General features: G+C 47.0%; 1 protein-coding gene across 4 annotated transcripts; it reads right to left on the reverse strand.

Moving 5' to 3' along the window:
- Positions 1-583: 583 nt before the first annotated feature.
- Positions 584-18566, reverse strand: UAP1L1 (UDP-N-acetylglucosamine pyrophosphorylase 1 like 1). 4 transcript variants are annotated; one of them, XM_086858178.1, is made up of 10 exons: positions 18230-18531; positions 12859-12931; positions 10962-11166; positions 9180-9375; positions 7970-8142; positions 6973-7166; positions 5859-5999; positions 4549-4734; positions 3852-3918; positions 584-2947 (listed from the first exon to the last, which is right to left on the reverse strand). In XM_086858178.1, exons 1-10 carry the CDS (start codon positions 18504-18506, stop codon positions 2861-2863), a joined length of 1599 nt encoding a protein of 532 aa, XP_086714304.1. In that variant the 5' UTR covers positions 18507-18531; the 3' UTR covers positions 584-2860. The 4 variants fall into 4 exon arrangements, 3 of the variants coding, with proteins under 3 accessions (XP_086714304.1, XP_086714305.1, XP_086714306.1); XR_015278180.1 differs by having other exon boundaries at positions 2750-2947; positions 5927-5999; positions 18230-18535; XM_086858179.1 differs by lacking the exon at positions 12859-12931 and having other exon boundaries at positions 9180-9355; positions 18230-18566.
- Positions 18567-21188: the final 2622 nt, after the last annotated feature.

Genomic DNA, 21188 nt, shown 5'->3' on the forward strand with positions numbered 1-21188 from the left:
CAAGAAAGGGAAGATATGAAAGGGGGGGGAAAAGAGGTAAGAATGGAGATATGCTTCTGACATTTGCTGGGTTCAGCCCTAAACACCCAGATGAGGGGAATCTGTCATTTGTGAGGTGTTACTGCCTTTCCCTACTGATTGTGCTATAAATAGAGCCCTATTTAAGAAGTGCCTCTCATTGGAAAGCAAAGTAAAAGCTGCACTGCAGTGAGTGTTCATTACCGACACACCAGCTGTGAGACTGACTCAGAAACGTTACTCAAATCGACTTGAAATAAAGACAACTGCCACTTGCAATTAAACACCCTTCCCTCAATAAACTAAGCTGAAAAGCTTGGAAAAAATGTACACCACTGTGATGATAAAACAATATTTTTCTGATGAAAAGATAGATCCCACAATGTCAACCCCCTTCAGGAATCACCTCTGCTCAGTTCCATATGCCCCTGTAACCTGAAGAGTGAGCATTGCAGCCTCCAGATGCACTACCAGTGACACAATCCTGTAGCTGTGGTGACAACATTCATAGGGACAGAGACAACAAGAGTATTTTTCTCACATACAAGAAACACAGACAAACACATAGAAATTACAGTAACATCTTTATTGTTAAAAATGTTTAGATGTCCAGAAGTTTCTGGAGTACTACAGGCCTTCCCTTTGCTTCAGGTACTTTTTTTCATTTTATAATGCATACAAAGACTTTGTTACATACAGGACAGATTTTTTTTGTTAAAGTTCTCTCAAAATTGTTTCTATGTTCACAGTTTAAAATGTGAAGAGTAATAGAAAATAAAAACCCAAGAGACAAGGCATTCAGCATTCTAATTTAACTTCTCGTTGAAAACAATCCTGAAAACCATGTCAGCAGCTCTGTTCTGTGTGCATGGAAACTGAAGCTTCAAGAGAAAAAGATCTTCAGAAAAAGCAAAACAAATCTTTCTTTATAGCACAGCACAGTGTAAAAGAAGTGTGTGCTTGAATTACTGAGCAATACTCACAAATACGCAACACAGTTTGTTCTCAGATACAAAACCTGACTGACAGGAATGGCATGTGTCATAGAAACTGCAAAAAGATTACAGAATTGGGTGACAAGGCCAAATGCTTCATTTATACTAAAAATATGAGTTACTGGCTGCACGTGCCAACTGAGGTAATCAGAACCGGTTATTAGCCCGTCTGCATGTGTGAAAGCATCATTACTCAAGTTCATGCAGAAACACTTTACAACCAAAAACTCTGATACTGACATTTAGATGCTTTCTTTGGAAAACTTGAGCATACTTACAAACTGTATTTACTCTCAAAGTCATTTATGTACTTCCCCATTCCCTTCTCTATTATTCTGAATAGAGCTTTACATCAGAAATTGCAGAAAGCCATGGAACTTAATTATGCTTAATGAAATAGCATAAGCAGTTCCTCAGTAGAAGCTGATGCATGAAGTAACGCTTCAGATGAAACATCTTTCTCACTACCTTCCCTAACACTGCATTTAGGGTAAAGAGTATGGAACATTTCTGATGCAAAGGCCAGCCACCAGAGTATGCAGCTGACGTGTTCTCATCAAGGCTGAAACAACTCGGGTATGCTCAGCACAGGTTCTGCATCAGATGGGAATGAGCTTTCTGGGGCAGTGTCCAAAAACTGAAGAGAGGAAGAATCACTGGTGGGTCAAGGGTCAGGACTACCCTGGGACCCCTTGGCCAGGGCTGAGTTCACATGCTACATATGTTCCGACAACTAGTGTCCTTCATTAGCTGACACTTATCTTTACATTATAGTTAGTAACACATCTAAAAGAAAGGCATCTATGGAATTATTTCCTAAGTGAAAGAGTGCTGGAAAATCACCTGGACAAAAACTCTAGAAGTAGAAGCTGGCTTTTTACTGTGTGCCCTATTGATGCTGAGTCTAAGTGTCTTTTTTTTGTTTTGTTTTGATTAGGCATTAAATTCTACCACTGGGAATGTTTTTCTTACTACTTTCAGGCACCTCAAGAGAGCCTAGTCTGAGGGATATGGTATATATAAAACAGGAAATGGAAAGGAAAACTGTTATAGTCAGAAAGGGCAGAGGGTTGTGAAAATATTATCTTCTTTTTTTTTTTTTTTTTTTTAACAAAGCCCAAGTCACTACAACTGGAAGGAGCAGTCAGTCTAGGCATGGCACCAGCGAGCCCATTGTCTGCTCTACTTTGGACTCCAAGCCTCAAGCAATGCTTAGGCACAGCAACATCCCTACATACAGCAGACTCCTTATGATCTGCTTAGAGGATGCAATTTCTGAATTGGATCTTTTAAAAAGCATGCGATTAGGGAAAAAAAACTGACCGCTGGAGAGAAAACCTCAGTATCCAAACTCCTTCCATACTTTTCAGGATGGGACCTCGATCTGACTGCAGCTGTGCACATGATTTAGAAACAAAACAAAACAAACAAAAAAAACCCAACCACACCCACACAAACAAGATACCTAACAAGGCACTGAAGAAATTTAATCTTCTTGAAGGCAAAGCTGATTTATCAGGCCTTGACTGGCTTTTCCATATTCATATGCAACAGTAAATAAGAAATGTAGGATCCGTTTAGCACCCAGAAAGCATAAATTCACACTCACATCTGAGTAGACAAAACAGACTGAGGTAAAAGGCACCGCCTTCAAAGTTACCAAATGGAACTAGAGAGCTCACACATGCGTGTAATTGCAACTGCTGCGAGGATTTAGCATCAATCGGACACTGCAATGCAATTTTTTTTTTTTATAATGCACTTCATAGCTGACATTTTAGTTCTGTCAGTTCTTATATTCAATCTGACAAACATGGATCTGATTTGAGAGGGTAAGGCTTCCCATTTCAAGAATTTTCCAGCATTTCCACTTTGTTTTCATCGAGTACAAAGGGAGAAGAGAACTCTCTGTTCTTCATGTACACCTCCAGACCCTGAGAAGGTGCGAGAACAGTATTGTTAGGCTGTAAATACACTATCTCAAGTCCGCAAGGAATGACTGGCAAAGGTCAGGTACAGCCAGCAGTAACAGCTTTCCCAGTGACAGAAAGCGTTTCCAGGGTTCAAGAAGCAGAGGTGCTAAGGAACCGTAAAACCTCATTTCAGAAACAAGCTTCTTGGGGGGGCAGCATGGGAAGGTGTGTCCTTAACTAACATTAGATTAATCCCGACAAAGAAAAGTTGCATTGCCTTGTTTTCATTTTGTTCTGACAACCTTTTGATCGCGATGAGTTCACCACCTGCACATATTGAGGAACACATCTAGTGCAGATAGCTGGCTTGCAAGTTAACACATGTGGAAACATAGCAAACAGTGCTCACAAATTCTCCTGATATCTACTAATTTTTCACCCTGTCCATCCAACACACGAAAACATCTATTCTCATTACTAAATGGAAGCAGGTTTCTCAGGATCAATTCTTTTCAGAGGGACAAACTTGAGCAATGGCTTCTCTAAAGCCAACACACATGGTGTATTTCTCAGTCAGGATTCACTTAGTCTGGGATATGGGCACAAAGGAGCACAGAACCCATGGATTTTCTAATTTGGATATTCTGCACTTCTCATTAAGATCTCAAAGTGCTCATGAGTCTTAATGAAGCTGCAGCCTTGTTGCAAATCTCATTTTACAGATGGCTAAAACTAGGAGTTAACAAACTGCTGAAGAGTAAAACATAATGGAACCACATTATAGTAACACAAAGCCCAAGTCCCTGTTTCCTTGATCTTACCATTTCTCAGCAAGCCCAGGCTAAAGAAAACACCTGTATTTGGAAGGAAATCAGATGCATACCTGCACACGCTTAAAAATGCCTCCTTAGATAGTTATTCTCACCTCTCCAAAGTAAGAGACTAATGGAGAAATCTCACACACAGCCGGAGGATCTTCAGTTCCTGAGAGACTGATGAAGAGAGCACAGGATTAACTTCCTGCCATGATTAAAAAACAGTGCATCTTCTTCAAAAGATTGTCCAGAATAGGATAGCCAGAAGGATAAGACATTTGTTACAGTCACATGCACCAGACATTATGTGAAAACAAAGTGGGAAAATAAAAAGGAATTAGCAGGTCCCAAATATTATTCAGCAAAACCAAAACACCCTTTTTCTAGAGATGCCTTTAAAGTAAAATGAACAACTCGTGGGTTTATTGAACTATGAGTTGATGAAGTAATGGCCCCATAGAGTAACAGCAGCTTTTCATTACATATGATACAGGAAGGTATCTGAACTGGTAATCGCTCTAACAACCAAGGGCCAATTCATTACCCCAAGAACAGAGATCTGACAGAGAGAATGCCCAGAGCCCCATGTGATAACTACTTGGAGCACCCATAGTCATAAGAGGAGCAGGAACTGTAAAAGACATCAACCTGCACATCCAGAGAGGACCAGCTGTACAAAAATCATACTGAGCCACACTGTGACTACACTAATTCCTGGTTTTGGAGAGCCCAGCGTGTGCCATTGGCCAGCTGGCATGGCTAAGCACTTCCAGCAGAGAAGCTGCAGAGGAGTTCACAGATTTATACCTGAGTTTTTCTGGTATCCTGCAACCATTTTCATCCACAAATCTGGCCCCAGCCTTGAGAGCCCAGCGGTAATGCTGGGCCAGGAGGGCTTGCCGAGCAGTGGTAGGAGTATCTTTGTCTGCTGTGTCTGCATTTTTTAGTGGAGAGAACTCCTCTTCTCTCAGAACTTCAAATGCCACAAAATTCCTACCAGCAAAGTGAAGAAAACAATGATCATGAAAACCAGAGCTAGTCATCAACCTCACTAATGCAACAACAACATTCATGGGGAAAGGCTCATATATATTTTTGGGAGAAGCACTGTATACAGCCCAAGGCAGTCAAGCCAAGGGAAGCCCACCGCCAAGGGTGCAAATTAAAAAGCCCCACAGCAACATCTGTGCATTTCTGCGCTTTGTGCGTGAAGCACAGCTGCCAAAGTGGTTTTGAGCTTGAGCTAAAAAAGCACAAGGAATCACTGCTTGCAAATGAGTCCTGTCACAGCTCAGAACTCAGCAGTGTTCCCATCACCCTGATTTTGTCTTTAGTTTGATACTACTTTATCTAACGCATGTCAGGAAAAAGAGACTGGTCCTTGAGCTATCTATTCTAAAAGAAATAATATAAAAGGAGAAATACTATCCCCCAAACAAAGATAATTCAGTTTGCCTGAGGTCTCTCTTTGGCATTTATTTAAGCCTAAAACAGAATCTTCACTGCTGAATTTGAAACCTTGGAAAAATAAGATTTTATAACAACACTTATGCTTAATTCCTAAAATCCTACGTTCCCTAGATACAAGTACCCCTGACTATGTATGTCACAGCACTCCCAGCTACGTTGCAGAGCTTGGAAAGTGAACGCTGATGGTTCCACTTGGCCTCACGGTGCTCAAATAAACAGTTTTCTGAGCACAAAGGGCGCAAACTGAGCCCTGGCTTAACAGCACCCAAAAATGTAACCAGAGCTTCAGTTGCCATGGAAGCCACAATGCTGAAAGACCCAATTTTTCTAAGTCTGAATACTCCAATATGGGCTGCATTGGCTTTGCACTCGATTTTTCCCAGGCTGGCAGAGGCCAGGCCAGCCAACACATCCTCAGCAGGATGACCAGACTGGGAGCAGGATTGGCACAAGCACCGAGCGCCTTGTGAGCTCCCCTTAGAGCCTGCGGTGTTACTGTCAGATTGGAGCTGGGCGTAGATCCAACTGCCTTCCTAACAAGCCACCCGCAAACCATGTGCTCTCTGGGATGGCTTGTTTCAACCTACAGTCATTCAAACAAACACTGAGAAGCAGAGGGGAAAAGTAAAATGATGTCTGTCACTAACTTAGAGAACTGGAACACATCAAACACAAACTTCTCCAGCTTTATCCCGTTTGGTTTTAGTGGTTTTACCAGATTTCCCTCCTTGTCAATGTAGGGTACCTTCTTTATGGCTACATGATGCTTCAGCTGTGATTCCCATTTCCTGCAAAAGGAGAAGAAACCATTTTATTTAGTTCAAGCCCACTTAGAAAAAAAAGCACTACACTTGAGGGAAGCAGATAGCTCATTACTGCTCTGGATCAACTTCCAGCTGTTTGTGGGTCTTGCTCCCTCCCAAGTCACATCCAGGAAACACTTCCCTGAGCAGCGCAGCCTGGACATGGGCTCTCTTTGCACCACTTGGGACATGACAGTCAGAGGAGAGGGAGAACTTTGCATCAAACTGAAATTGCAGGCAGAGGTTACAAACAAAAAGAGGCAACCCAAATTGTTACCTGATGGGGATGAAAACAGAGGAGAGCAGATCCCTCACCCAAGGGTGGCTCAAGCTCTTTAGGAAGGTTGTACTCACTGAATACCCAGCATCACATCCCCATTCCCCAACACCGAGGTGCAGAGTCCACCTGCAACTTCACCCTCTCCTACAAACTCTGTTGTTCCAAGAGTTGGCATGGCTGACATTCCCACTGGAAATCCATGGTAAAAGGCTGCATCACTGGCCACACTGCAGCCTGCACAGCTGCTCAGCCTTGAAGGCCCAGGAAGATCATGCACCGGTATATCTCAATATATATATTTATAGATATATATTTATCTATAGATATAGATAGATATATATATATAGATAGATATATAGATAGATAGATATAGATATAGATAGATAGATAGATAGATAGATAGATAGATAGATAGATAGATAGATAGATAGATAGATAGATATTTATCTGACTTAGTTACAGTGAACCTGGGAACCCCTTCCTTGGGTAGGGCCTGGAGAGCATGATGGAGCTGTCAGAAGGGGGACTTGGGTGTTTGAAACTGTTTGGAAGAGAGAGGAGGTAAAAGGCAACACAGGGGATAACCAGAACAGAAATTCCAGAGTGGGAAACAGAAATACCCAGTCTTGGGGGCATTTCTGGGCTGCACAGCTACCTACAAGGTCTGCTGGGACTTACTGGGCCACTAATTCCAGGAACTCAACAGTGAAGAAGTGGTTACAGATGTTGCCAGCACTGAACATCAGTCCCCCCTCAGGGCGCTGCTGCTGTGCAGTCTCCAGGCTGATCTCGCTGTACTCCACCACCTGGTACACCCCATCCACACAGCACACCACCCCAACAGGCTCCGTGGGGTAGGCCTTCTCCACTACCTGCAGCCACAGAACACAGGTTTATGACAAAGAGGAAGAAAATCCCAGGACTATTCCAACTCCCAAGTACAAACAATCCCATGGAACTGTTGCCTGCTGATCTTCCAGCACCTCAGGGCTATGTAAGGGGCACAGAACACATTTTGCCTGACAATTCAACATAAACCCCAGTACTCAACCACTTAATGTGACAGTTTCTCAGAAGACAAACCAGTTAAAAGCAATCGGCATACTGGGGGGCCCTTTTCTTATCAAGGACTGGGATCTGGCATTAAATAGTTTGCAGCTATTAGCCTTCAACTCCCCATTTGCCTGAACAGTGCTGATGACTCAAGTAACATAAATTTCTCTTCAGACAGCTGCTGCTTAAGTTAACAAAATCCAGGCTGTTAAAGCTTTCCCCATCTTCTACAGCAGAGCGTAAGAAATGCCTCCATTAGACTTAAAGGTGCACTTATAAAACACAACCCAGTCCAAGTCTATGGCTTCTAGACAGACCAAGTGCCTTTGTAGAAAGGGCTGGGTGTAGAGATGAAGCAATTCCAGAGTGTAGTTTCCTGTGCAGCTTTAGTCCCTGCTCTAATTGAAGTTTATTTTCCACAGTACTCTGGGAAGAACAGAGGACACCCACGAGTAGGGATTTGAAATGCAGTGCAGGCAGCAAATAACTCTAAATCTGCTGAGTGAGCTGTTGATGGGCAAAGGGTTGAACACCGCAGGCCGTGCAAGCTCCCCACAGCTTCCAAGCATCATCAGACCCAAACTCCCTGAGGGAAACCAGCCCAGTGTTAGCACTGCTTCACCTTTGCACCGCAGTCTGCCCCTTTGGAAATACAGAAACCTATGAAGACTGGATCTGCCATTTTCACGAGGATATTGTCCACACAATATACATGGACATACTGGATTCCACGCTGCTTCATATCATCCAAGATCTTATTATCCATCAAAGCACGGTATAAGCCACCATTGCCATCTATAAAGCAAGAGAAAAGAGATAGTCTTGGCTCATTAGCGACTTTGGGGTGGTTTCTTTTGTAACAACAGAGCAAAAGCAGAAAGTACTGAATAAACATTCTTGAACAGAAGAGTAGGGAATGCTTTCTAGCCAAGAGCCAGTGATACCAGGTTTTATGTCCAGTTCTGCTACACAGCTCAGCAGAACATGCTGAACATGCACAGAGCATGTTCTTTTCATCCCAGTTCTCTCACTTGAACAGTGGGACCACGGGGACTGAGCAGCATTATGAGACTTTATGAAGGCTAGCAAGATCCTCAGAGGGAGAATACTAAAGGCCAAATCTATGCAGAGGGTGGGAAAAGTCTTTTACACTTCTCCTCCAGTACACGGCAAAAGCATATTTATTCTCTTTCTTGGAGAAAGATTAAAATAAATCTTGTTCTCTGTTCATCTTCCCCCCCCGCCACAACTTCCCAATGCCTTTTTAAAGGCTTGAACTGCAGCTGTACAAAAGACACCTGCACATTTATCACAGATCACCCATTTACAGTTCCTCCTGGGATGCTCAGGAGAACCACTCTGCAGCTGCAACACAGTCTCAACTGGGCTGACATCGCCAAGTCTCTTACCATGTCTAGGTTAAAAGAACATGACAAGGTAAGACATTACTGTCATAATCTTGCTTTCCTACCCATTTCCAGCTATCAGCCTTGAGCTCCTGACCTTCATCAAAGAAAGCAGCACTCCACACATCACAGAGAGACCTCTGCTAATGAACCTTTTCCCTACACTACAGTCACAGTACTCCTGATCCTGCCAACACTCCTGGACTTGGATAAAACACATGTGCTGTAGTCAAATCTCCAGCAAGGACTAAACAGAGGTATGCTCCTGATTACCAGCCTGAAACATTAACAGAACCTTTCCACATTAACTGGAAGCATTAACCCTGATCCCCAAAGCCTGCTTGTGCGCCTGGGCTAGCTGATGGCCCATAGCAACTATCAACATACACGGCAGTACTGCAGTATGGAAGTGCAAACAGCAGGTACCTGGAGCCATGGCAATTTTCCCCTTCTCCTCCAAGATGGCCTTCCCATCAAAAGTGACAGCAGGCAGCATTCTCTGCTCAAACATGACAACGTTGCATCTATCCAAGTTGAAGTAGTTGTGTTGCACAAAAAACTCTTCTGTTGGCCCCAGTGTAAACTCACTGGTCATGATGTACCTGTGCAGGAATGGGGGGGGCTGGGCAATGAGAGAGAACAACACAAGCAAAAGGCACAACTACAAACTGAGCACAAAAGAGAGGAATCCCAGTAGTGTGAAATGAGAGACATGGCAGCATCCTGTGGTGCGCCACTGCACATGAGAGCTCTCCTCTGGAACTCATCCTGCAGTAAGGCTGCATGGGGTCCTATGACCGCATCAGGGTATGATCCTACCCTGGTCTAGCTCCAGCCATGACAGAAGAGCTTTGCCCTAAATGTGAACAACATCTGGATGAGCTGGAAAACAAGACAAAGGACAGAAAACAACCTCACTCACTCTAGATTCAAACTTATGTTAAATGTGTATAGAGACTCTGATCGGTTCACTCTGCCAGCACCTCTTCAGTGCCAAGGCAAACAGCTGTATTTCCGTTGGCTGCACGGCTTGTTTTTGTCGCAAGTTTTTCTATTTCCTCTTTTCCTTTCAGCTCCTTATTGCTTCTGTCTCTTCCTCCACTATCCTGCTTCACTACTGTCTAAAAGCCATCTTCATCATCTACCTGTCAAACACTTCAACAACTATCAGTATAGGAATACAGGGTCCTCTGTCAGCATGAGGAAACAACACAGGAGAGCCTGGCTCTCAATTCCCAATCCCCAGTTTACATCTCCGTAGCATAGCATCGCCTAGGCCCAGGTGTACTGGAGCAGCAAACTGATTCAACTGCCTCCTCAGCCCCAGGAGGGGAACTGGAAACAGATGTGGCATCTTGCAAATAATACTTCCTGACTTCCAGCAGCACCAGGACATTTGCAATTCAGGTCCTGTATACAAGGCTTCAGGAAGAAGCACAATACGGACTCACCTTCCATGAGGAAACAATGTATGAATCAACTTCCACCTCCAATTTGTAAAACAATGTGGCAACCCGAAGCCCTCTGACACCTGCTCTTTCACTGCCAAAACCCTGACTCAGACCAGACACAGATTTCTTAAGGGTATTTCTACACAGTCTTCATAGTCTAACAAAGAACATTTAGCAGAAACCATTTCCAGACACATCTGCAGTGCCTTCCTCTCACCCACCACATCCCATAGGGAATTCACATTTTGCACTTTGCCCAGAGCTCATCTCTTTTGAAAGCCAGGAGCAGCTGGCAGAACTGGCAGCTGTAAACAGTGACAGCAGGAGGTGGCTTGAACACAAAGGAAGAGGTTTTTTTGCAGAGATTAAGGACAAGGGCAAGAAGAAAGGCTTGGAAGGCAAGCTCTAGGTTGTCCTCCATGCAGGAACCTGAGAAAACAGAAATGCATGAAACTGGAAAGTGCCATTTCCAGTGTTGCCAGTAGCTGCTTAGAAAGCCAGCAAGGTAGAGCAGTTAGGGTTGTGGTCAGTGATTCAAAGGTAGTACTCAATCCCTCAGGTCTGCAGACATGGACCTGCCGTCTCCCATCCCCCCTCTGCACTCTCCTTCAGCCACTGCCATAGAAAATCCTGCCAACAAAAGGCTCCCCTCAACCTGTCCTTGTACGGTGCCCAGATCAGTGCTTCTTGAAGGCAACATGGGCAAGACTGGAATGCACAGAGCCCGGCACAGCAGGTCTGGCCTTAAGTCACCTACCAGGGAATGGCACACTTGCAGTGGTGTCTCTTGCCAGCAAGCTGCTCCACTTTGCGGATTCTTTCTGCTTGGATCTGATACAAGTTCTTGCCGCTGGGCAACCCCACGTTGTACATGCCCTTGGGGTAGCTGACTCCCAGGCGGGTTCCTTGTCCTCCAGCCAGGAGCAGCACTGCCACCTTGTTCTGTGAGATCTGATGTAAACCTGTACAGGAAAAGAAGCCCAAGGGAACATAAGAACCTCCAAAGCAATCAACACCCCATCTTCTTCTCCTGAGCCTTTCTGCAGAGCTTGGACAACAGCCAGGAGCTGCCAGTTCAATGTTGGTAGCTCGGAGAGAAATATGCCACTGCACCCACAGGAGAAAATTCATTTCACCTCCTGAATGCAGAAGTTTCCTCACCTAAAGCAACAACTGGTGCAAACCTAGACAATAGCCATGAGCTGCAACTTAGCAGATTCAAATTAGGATATAAAATCTTTACAAGGGAGGTAGTGCATCACTAGAAAAGACATCCAGAGAAGAAGGAATGTCCCCTAAGGTTTTCAAGGCTTACTTCAGTAAGGCTTCAGGTGACCTGGCTTCAGGCTGTTAGGAGTAGTTCTGTTTCAAACGGGGGTTGGACTAGAGACCTCCAGAGGTCCCTTATCATTTCTACACCCCAAAGAAGCCAAGTTCCATCGTCTTGAGTAAAGCATGAGGGTTTCTGGAATCCGGCTTCAATAATTATCTGTACCTGTGCTCCAGCTTCAGTGGAAGCTGAACACAGCTGCTAGTAATACAGCCAAGCCTGCAGGAGCTACAACTTCCACGATCTAACTGAAACCAGTATCAGTGCTCCTGACAAACCAGGGAAGTTTGGAGAACCTGGGGAAGAACCAGAGCACATAATAAACACTCAGCTCAGTCTCAGACTTTGGTCCCTGCCTTCTCCAAAGTCAGCATCACAATAATGACTGACAACTGTGAGAAAGACTTTTCATTAGGGAACACTTTGAGTTTCTCTGGGAATGCAAGGAACATCGGGCTTGCCCATGTCAGAAGCCACAGCTCTGTTGCAGTAGCTATCAGTGGCCTTCTGCCACTGCATAGCACTGAACTGCCAATGCTCCTGCAGCCAAGGACAGCCTGTGGAGCACCTCAGCCTTCAGCAAACACCCCACAGGCTAAAACACTCTTAATTTGGACTGAAAGGTATGGAGACCAAAGAAATTAAATTTAAAAAAACCGCCAGGATTTGGCTTATGCTAATCTTTAAATAATTGGCTGTTTAAATGAACAATAGAGCAAAAATATCAATTGCTGTTTTAACAACCTGGCCTGATTTTAGTTCTGTTCAAAAATGCAGCTTCCAGCAATTTTTTCAGCAAAGACTTAAGTTGTCCATGACATTGCAGTAACACAATTCCCCTTCCCACGCTTACAAGTTTCAGTCTTAACCACAGCAGTAACACAAGGCCTTTTCCCTAAACACACCCCTTCCAAAAAGGCTGCTAGTGTCCAGGCACACAGGGAGCTAGTTCCACCGCCACGGTTCTGCTGTAGAGAAGCCTCTGGGGCCACGGGGCCACAGGGCCACAGGAGTGAGAGCTGAAAGCCACTTCTGGCGATCTTCAATCCTCCAAGTAGGATTAGGAGAGTTCTGTAAGAAGAAACCAGTGTGTGGAGATCTTGGGATTTCAACGCTTCAGGAGGTCCTTGGATAGCAGGGGAAGCTTCAATTGGTTTAAATTGGTAATGTAAAAGACATGGAGACGAGGTGAGCTGCATGGTGATGCAAATAAGACATCCAGAATTTCACAACAAACCACAAGCAATAAACAGGTCCTCTGTGCCTCCACTGAGCTGCCTATGAGACTCAAAGGACAGAGCAGGTTGTCTCAGGTATTACTTACACCATGAGTACTTGTCCCAGTCCCATCACATGGTTTTCCTGTGTGCTCAACTGTTTGCCAGCGCAGGGCACCACTGCAGAAGAAGGGAAAGAGCTGAGTGGAGAGACACCAGAGCATGGCTCCAAACTATCTCATGCCCTGGCTTGGGTGGTGCCTGTTTCCCTACTGGGATCCAGCAAAGAAAGAATTTATGGAGGGGAAAAAAAAAGAAACCTTAAAAAGTTGCCCTGTGGGACACTTCCAGATTGTTCTGCCCCATCCCTGGAAATGCTCAAGGTTAGGCTGGACAGGGCCCTGAGCAACCTCACATAGTGGGTGGCATCCACACCCATGGCAGGAGAGCTAGAAAAAGATAATCTTGTCTTTAACATCCCTTCCGACCCAAACCATTCTGTGATTTTGTGAAATGGACAATTAAAACATTTTTTAATAATTATCTTTACTTAAAATAATCTATAACTGAAACTTGAGCTAAAGTATTTCACAGCAATTTCAACCAAAGCTGCTTGAAGTCTAAGCTCAGCATTTGCTGGTCTCAGCTGCTGCAGCATGGGGGGTTCTGCTTTGGGGTGCAATTGAGACTCACCCACCAGTGGAACAAGTGCAACGCTTGCACTGCTGCATCTCCCCCCTGCACTGCCAGCCTCATACATTCAGGTTCTGATGCAACAGACCACATCTTATAGATCCCAAATTCGATGCTTCTGCAGAGCAGCAGATTGTGACCAAGGTCATCATTCACATGACACCCTGAACACTGTACTGGGAAAGTCAAGGAGGTCCCCACTCTATCCCACAACATCAAGGAACTACAATTCTTAGCCACAGCTCACAGGTGCCATAGCTGGCATCACCCCACTGAAATGTAGATGCCCACAGGAGATAGCAGCTCTCCGAAGTTTTCCACGCAGTGATGAGGGGATGGGATCTACCCAAGGGGGAGTTGGCATCTCATACACATCTCCTGGAGGGGCCTTTCCCTGCAGGGACTGAAACCTCAACTTCAGCAGGATAAAATCAAGCCCAAAGCAACGTCACTGATAACATAAATGATGTTGCTTTTTTTACAATCCAGCAGACTGACAGGGCCAGATCCCAGGAGGGCTCCCCATAGTGCACATGAACAACTCGGACAGGGGAGTGCATCCAACCATTTATGGCATTCTCAGTATTTATGGTACAACCCTACAACCCAGACAGTTTTTCCAAGTTCTGATCTTAGGTCACAATGAAAACAAATAACCCCATAAATTTCAGTAAGTAGCTCTGCTCTGACTTCCCAACTGTAAAATTACCAATATTCACAACTGAAGATCATAATAACTGACTCATATGGCTGCAATGAAAAGATCTATCCCCTTAAAAAAAATCCACCTTATTTTCTGCAGCATATGAAATACAAACAGCTCAACTAAAGAGAAAATGTGTTGGCTGCTGAGATACCCACCAATGCTACTACCAGTGCAGTCAATCCTACTCTGCATAAAAAATAAAAAAACAAAAATAGGTTTTGTAGGAGGAACAGACTAGTCTTGCAAGAACAGACTGAATTCTCTTATTGAACAGGCACATCAGTTCCATTACAACAGCAGCCAGCAAGAGAAGACTCCAGAATTTTCAATACTGCAGAGCAGTCAGATAACCAAAATGGCTCCTCAAACTCTCTGATGAAATGAGGTACACCTCAACCCATGACCATGACTTAGATTTCTTCAATAAAACACTGACAGAATGCAAAAGTGTTTCTGTCTGTGTTTGATATATACCATCATTCCTAGGGCTGCCTGGAAAATGTGATTGTTAAATGCCAGTGTTTAAGATCTGAAAGGAAATCTGATCGGGCAGTTTTGTTGTCTGAGACACAATAACAACAGTATTATTTTTTTAACTATTAAAAAGATCTCAGGTGTCCCCAAGACAAGTTTTCAGTTGTGTGGTTCTTTTATCCATCATTTTTTACCACAGAAAAAGGGGAAGAGGGAAGGAGGAGACATCATTTTAGTTGTTCAGTCTTTGGAGGATGCAAAACAATTAAGCAATGCAGATGGCAGGTGTGGGGAGCTCAGACACCTACAGACAGAGTACTGAGCATCTCAGCTCAGGATGATGATGATCCCACAGCCACAGGCTGTACAAGCCATGCAGACTCAGGGAGACTGAGCAGCAGGTTGGGATGGCTCACCTGCTCCCAGCCTGCTCAACACACTGCAAATAAAGGCCTTTCAAGAGCTGCATCCCCTCAGAGACCCATGATCTGCAAAGCCTGTCCATGACACTGGTTCCACTGGTAAATGCCATGCACGGATGCTGCCACATCTGCAGGGACACACACAGCAATGCCTGGGTTCAGTGGAACAAAGTCTCTGCTCCTGTTGCCCTCTGTCAGGAAATAAAATCGCTCTTCAGCCTTAAACTGGCTCATAAAAACAAACCAAAGGAAACAGAACATCTGTGTATACTCCTTCTGGTAGAAATTCAGGCTGCCTGCAGGGCTGAAGTGGCCTGAAGCCATTGGACTTTAGAGCCAGATGATTAGGGCACAGTGGCAGGATCCTAAACACATTAGACCTGGGCTGCTGCAGGCAGTGCTGGCAATCAGCAAGGCCAGCCCACTCAGGTAGCCTGGTCTCCCTCTCCCTCTCCCTCTCCCTCTCCCTTTCCCTTTCCCTTTCCCTTTCCCTTTCCCTTTCCCTTTCCCTCTCCCTTTCCCTTTCCCTTTCCCTTTCCCTTTCCCTTTCCCTTTCCCTTTCCCTTTCCCTTTCCCTTTCCCTTTCCCTTTCCCTTTCTTTCCTGCCAGTGGCAAGTGGCACATCAGCTCCTCACTTACCTAGCTGGCTGGGGGACAAGTGACCAGTTTGATAAAGCTGTTAGTTTAACTGTGGGGCCCTGACCCAGGCCCATCTGCCTCTAGGGCTCAAAGGATCCCTTCCTCCTCACTATGATGCCCTCAAATAGTCCTGCCAAGATGCACTTGGGGGTGTGGGTGGATGAGAAGCTCAACATGCCCTAACCAAGTGCACTGGCACCCAGAAAGCCCCTGTGCCCTGGCTGATACCACAAGGGGCAGCAGGTGAGAAGGGGGAATTCTCTGCCCTGCAGTGCCACCTTCAGCTCTGCGGTTGTCAGCATGAGGACACAGAGTTGCTGGAAGGAGTCCAGAGGAGGCCGTGGAGCTGCTCCAAGGACTGGAGCCCCTCTGCTCTGGAGCCAGTCTGGGAGAACTCAGGGCATTCACCTGGAGAAGACAAGGATCCAGGGAGACCTCTGAGCCCCTTGCACTGCCTAATAGGGCTCCAGGAGAGCGGGAGAGGGACTTAGGACAAGGGATGAAGGGGCAGGACACAGAGAATGGCTTCCCACTGCCAGAGGGCAGGGATAGGTGGGATATTGGGAAGGAAGTGTTTCCCGTGAGGGTGGGGAGGCCCTGCCACAGGTAACCCAGAGAGGCTGTGGCTTCTCGTCTAGACCTCTGCTCTACAGTGGCCATGGTCCTGTGGCTGGCATGAGGTGTGTCTGACAGGACTTCCCTGGAAGTGTCCAAGGAGAGGTTGGACAGGGCTTGGAGCAACCTGGAACAGTGGAAGGTGTCCCTGCCCATGGCAGGGGGTGGAATGAGATGGTCTTTAAGGTCCCTTCTAACCTCAACCATTCTGGGATTCTGTGATTTACTGTACCAACTTATGTTCCCTCTATCACCACTCAGCCCCATGAGTAGAGTCTGACACAGCAGAAAAGCTCCTCTGCCCTGTGACCCTCATGCTTCTATATAGAAACATATAGAAGCCTGAAACATACAGAAGCTTTGAAAATTTGACTCCCCTGCTCACACATTCTCATCTCTTTACTAGCAACATTGGGCCAAAGCTGTGCAGCCACTTGTCAAAATTTAGACAAGTATCTCTATAACCACAGGTGGGTTTTCCTGGCTTTCTTTTTTTAATTAAGATTATTTTTTAACAGTGCTGTTATATTTTATAAAGGAAGATCCAAGATGAACCCTTATAAATAAGTAAGAGTGTGCATTTATAAAAAAGCACAGGACATCCATGTAAGATTTACATGCTGTGGAAGAGCACATCCCGCTACCAGGTCCCCCATTACCCCTACCTTTCACACACCCGCACCTACCAGGCTCCAAAAACCATCGATTATGGACTTTCCTGGGCTTCTTTCGTCCACTCTGCTCCCAAATCCCATCAGCCTCCTGCTGCACATGACACAGCATGGATGGGGATCAGCACCTGAGACCAGCCTGTGCACCTGTTGGTAGGCTGGGAGCTCATCCTCCCATGAAGGCAGCTACCCAGCTCAGCAGCAATGAAACCCGCCCCCCTTCCTCCCACCGTCCCCAAGGACTCAGTCATAGAATGGTTTGGGTTGCAAGGGACCTTAAAGACCATCTCTTTCCACCACCTGCCATGGGCAAAAATACCCTCCACTATCCCAGGTTGCTTCAAAACCCATCCAACCTGGCCCTGAACACTTCCAGGGATGGGGCAGCCACAGCTTTTCTGGGTGTGCGCCATGGCCTCACCACTCTCGCAGGGAACGATTACATCCTAGTATCTAATCTAACCCTACCCTCTGTCACTGTGAAGCCATTCCCCCTTGTTCTGTCACTCCAAGGAACTTGTCCAAAGTCCCTCTCCAGTGCTCTTGGTGATCCTTTAAATCCTTTAGTATTACAGATTTTTCATGACACATACTGCAAATCATTTTGACAGAATACCTTCACACCCTCTAAGCAGTATTTTAAGTGTCACGTCCACTTGTTCTTTAAACACTTCCAGGAATGGTGACTCAAACAACTGCCATGGGCAGCCTATGCCAATGCCTGACCACCTTTTCAGTGAAAAAATTTTCCTCAATATTCAACGTGAATCTCCTCTGACACAACTTGAAGCTCTTTCCTTTTATCCCGTCGCTTAAGTGAGAGGAGAGACTGAGCCCCACCTGGCTATCATTGCCTGTCACAGAATTGTAGAGATCTGATCCTGCCAGGCACGGCCGCCGGGCCTCGGCTGCCGCATTTCATAACCCAGAGTGAAAAGTCGGTGTCTCCCAAAGTTCCAAACCCAAAGTTCCGTGGGCCGAGGACACCGGCAGCCAGCGCTAAGGGCCGGGGTGGAGCCGTGACCCCGCTCTCTCCCTCCTTGCTCTACCCGCCGTCCCTGCGGCTCCCACCCGCCGGCCACCGGCCTCGGCAGCACGCGGTGACACCGCAAGAGGCAGCAGTGCCCCGGGGCCCCGCGGGGCATAGCTCCTGTCCCGCATCGGCTGGGACGCGGCGGAACTCGGCTGCCCCTGAACCCCCGCGCCGGACCCCGGCAGCCCCAGAACGGAAGGGACAGGCGGCCTCGCGCCCCCTCACCTTCCGCCTCCCAACGCTGCAGCGCGGCGGGGCCGCTGCGCCGGGCGCTGCCCAGCAACTCGGCGGGGAGCGGCTCCATCCGGCCGTCCAGGCGCTCGGGCGGGCCGCGCTGGCGGGCCCCGGCCGCCGCCGCTAGCCGGCAGTGCTCGCCCAGCCCCGGTGGCAGCGCCGCCAGCAGCGCTCTGCGCTGCGCCGTGTCCAGTTCGGTCCAGAACCGCAGCAGATGGCCCTGTCCGCACCGCTCCAGCCGCGCCCGCACCTCCTCCGGCGGGTCCATGACGCCGGGGGCCCCGTCTGGGACGTGGAGGGCCCGGGCGGGGCGGCACCGGGCCGGGGCGGGGCCAGAGGTGCCGTCCCGCCCCCCGAACCCCGCCCCGACGCTCGCGGGTCACGCGCTCCCGGGGCTGTGGCGCTTTCCTCGCCCGGAGGGTCGCAGTGAGTCTGGGCTGGCCCCAATCCCGGCCCCGCAAGAACTGCAGCCACCGCAGCTCTTTCCCCAGGGAATCACAGAATAGTGTGAGTTGGAAGGGACTCTCATGGATCATTGAGTCCAACTCTTGGCCCTGCCAGACCAACAAGGTCACACCGTGTGCCTGAGAGTGTTGTCTAGACAATCCTTGAGCTCTGTCAGGCTTGTTGCCGTGACCAGTTCCCTGGGGAACCTCTTCCAGTGCACAACCACCATCTGGGGGAAAAACCTTTTTTTAGTATCCGAGCTGAACCTCCCTTGACACAACTTCAGGTCATTTCCTCAGGTCCTGTCCCTGGTCACCACCGAGAAGCTATCAGTGTCTCTCCCTCCTCTTCCCCTCAGGAGGAGGTTGCAGACTGTGATGAGTCTCCTCTTCTCCAGATGTTCATCATCAAGTCTCAACCACTTCTCATACAGCTTCCCCTGAAGGCCCTTCACCATCTTTATTGCCTTCCTTTGGACACTCTCCAATATCTTTCATAATTGCGGTGCCCAAAAATGCCCTCAGGGCTTGAGGTGAGGCCACCCCAGGCCAGAGCAGAGACAATCCCCTCCCTTGACCAGCTGGCGATGCTGGGTCCTGATGCCCCCAGAACACAGATGTCCCTCCTGGCTCCAGGGCACTGCTGACTGACATTCCTGTCAACCAGGACCCCCAGGTCCCCTCCTGTGGCACTGCTCTCTAGCATCTCATATTCCAGTCTGTTTTTGTATCTCGGGCTGCCCCATCCCAAGTGCAGAATCTGGCATTTTCCTTTGTAGAACTTCATATGGTTGGTAATTGCCAAGTTCTCTAAATTGTCCAGGTCTCCCCGCAGAGCCTCCCTCCCTCTGAGGGAGTCAACAGCTCCTCACAGTTTTGTGAACTTTGTGATCTGCAAAGTTGCTCGGCTTCCCTTCCAGTCCTGTGTCCAAGTCATTAACAAAGATGTTGAAGAGCACAGGGCCAAGGATGGAGTCCTGTGGATCCCCACTATTGACTGGTGCCAGCCTGATGTCATCCCAGTCACTGTCACCCTTTGCACCCAACCTGTGAGCCAGTTGCTCAACGATCACGTGATGTGTTTACCCAGCTGAATGCTGGACAGTTCATCTGGAAGGATACTATGAGAGACAGTATCAAAAGCTTTACTGAAATCCAAAAAGATTACATCAACTGGCTTTCCTTGATCAACCAGGTGGCTACCTTGCCATAAAGGAAATTAGGTTTGATAAGCAATTTCATGAAGCCATGCTGACTGTGACCAGTGACTATGTTGTCTTTCAGGTGTTTTTCAGTAACTCCCAGAATAAGCTTCTCCATAGCTTTACCATGCACTGAAGTGACACTGAACAGGCCTGTAAGTCTTCTTCTTGCCCTTTTTGAAAATTGGACCCTGTGGCCAAACCTCTGCTGTACAGTGGCCATGGTCCTGTGTCTGGCATGAGGTGTGTCTGATGGGACCCTTGGGTCCTGGTGCAACCTGTGCCAGGAGGTCTCAGTGCCCCGTCTTACATTCACACTTGGAAACATCGCAAGGTCTCAGGGTTCCCTCAACGAAGAAGGAGTTGGATAGTCCCAGCTGTACCCCAGACATGGTGCAGACTCAAGCCACCTGCTCACAAATCCAATTCCCCATTTTTTAAATGAAGTACCAATGAGAAGGATAAGAGTTAAAACCGCATGGAATCACTGAAGTAGTACAGGACAAATTCAAGGACAAATAAAAGAAATCATGAAAGATGAAGGAATGATGAAGGGTTCTGCAGGAACCAAGAGCCATGAACTGAGAAGCAAAGAGCAGGAGGACACTATAAATCGAACTAAAATGCCAAAGAACAACTTTGTTTAAACTTTGTGCTCATGAGCATAGTAAAATCCTCACCCACAGGCTGTGATTGTCCCTTACTCACAATAGCCATCCTGCCTGCAGTCAGAGCCAAGCTGGGTAGGAGAACATGAGAAAACACACAACAGCTCAGACACAGCCATCTCCCTGCATGTGATTGGAGTCAGGGAAGCTAGACCCCATCCAGATGTGACCATCAGGTCAGGAGGAATCCCTGGAAGTTGTCAAAACTTCTATTTCACATTCTGTTTCTTATTTTATGTTACTTGACAAAGCTCCTGCTCAGAAGAGCCTTGGGGGTTTGAAACTTCTCCCTCTGCTCGCCTTTACATGAAATCTCTCCCTGTTGTGGTTGCATGCCCTGCCTGCCCTGTATGCAAATGAGTGTGGGTCTTTCAAAGCACGTGATGCCTACATAACCACCATCATAACTTACCCATCAGAAAAGGCTCTGTCAGATCCAACATATAAATCAACTCTTTTCCTGCAGAACTTGCTGCCTTGCCTTGAAGGAATCCTGTCTCAGAGCTGTGGAGACTCAAACCCATAGGATGCTAGAAGAACCAAAGCAAATCATGCTGCTCCTGGCAATTATGCTCCCGCTCCCTAAATCCAGCTATCCACCAGAACAGGTTCGTCTGGCTGCACAGCATCCCCC

Source organism: Cyanistes caeruleus, chromosome 20 (assembly GCF_971803275.1).
Source record: "Cyanistes caeruleus chromosome 20, bCyaCae1.hap1.1, whole genome shotgun sequence".
Classification (NCBI taxonomy): Eukaryota; Metazoa; Chordata; class Aves; order Passeriformes; family Paridae; genus Cyanistes; species Cyanistes caeruleus.

Bases quoted from the DNA above. Each gene is read 5' to 3' on its own strand.
- UAP1L1 (XM_086858178.1), bottom strand. From the start codon at position 18,506: ATGGACCCGCCGGAGGAGGTGCGGGCGCGGCTGGAGCGGTGCGGACAG. The intron at 4,735-5,858 runs GTTAGTGACAGA...CTTTGCTGGTAG, and splicing joins GATGTGTTCCAGTTCTCTAA to GAATTTTGTGGCATTTGAAG. The intron at 2,948-3,851 runs GTGAGAATAACT...GCACCTTCTCAG, and splicing joins TAGTCTCTTACTTTGGAGAG to GGTCTGGAGGTGTACATGAA.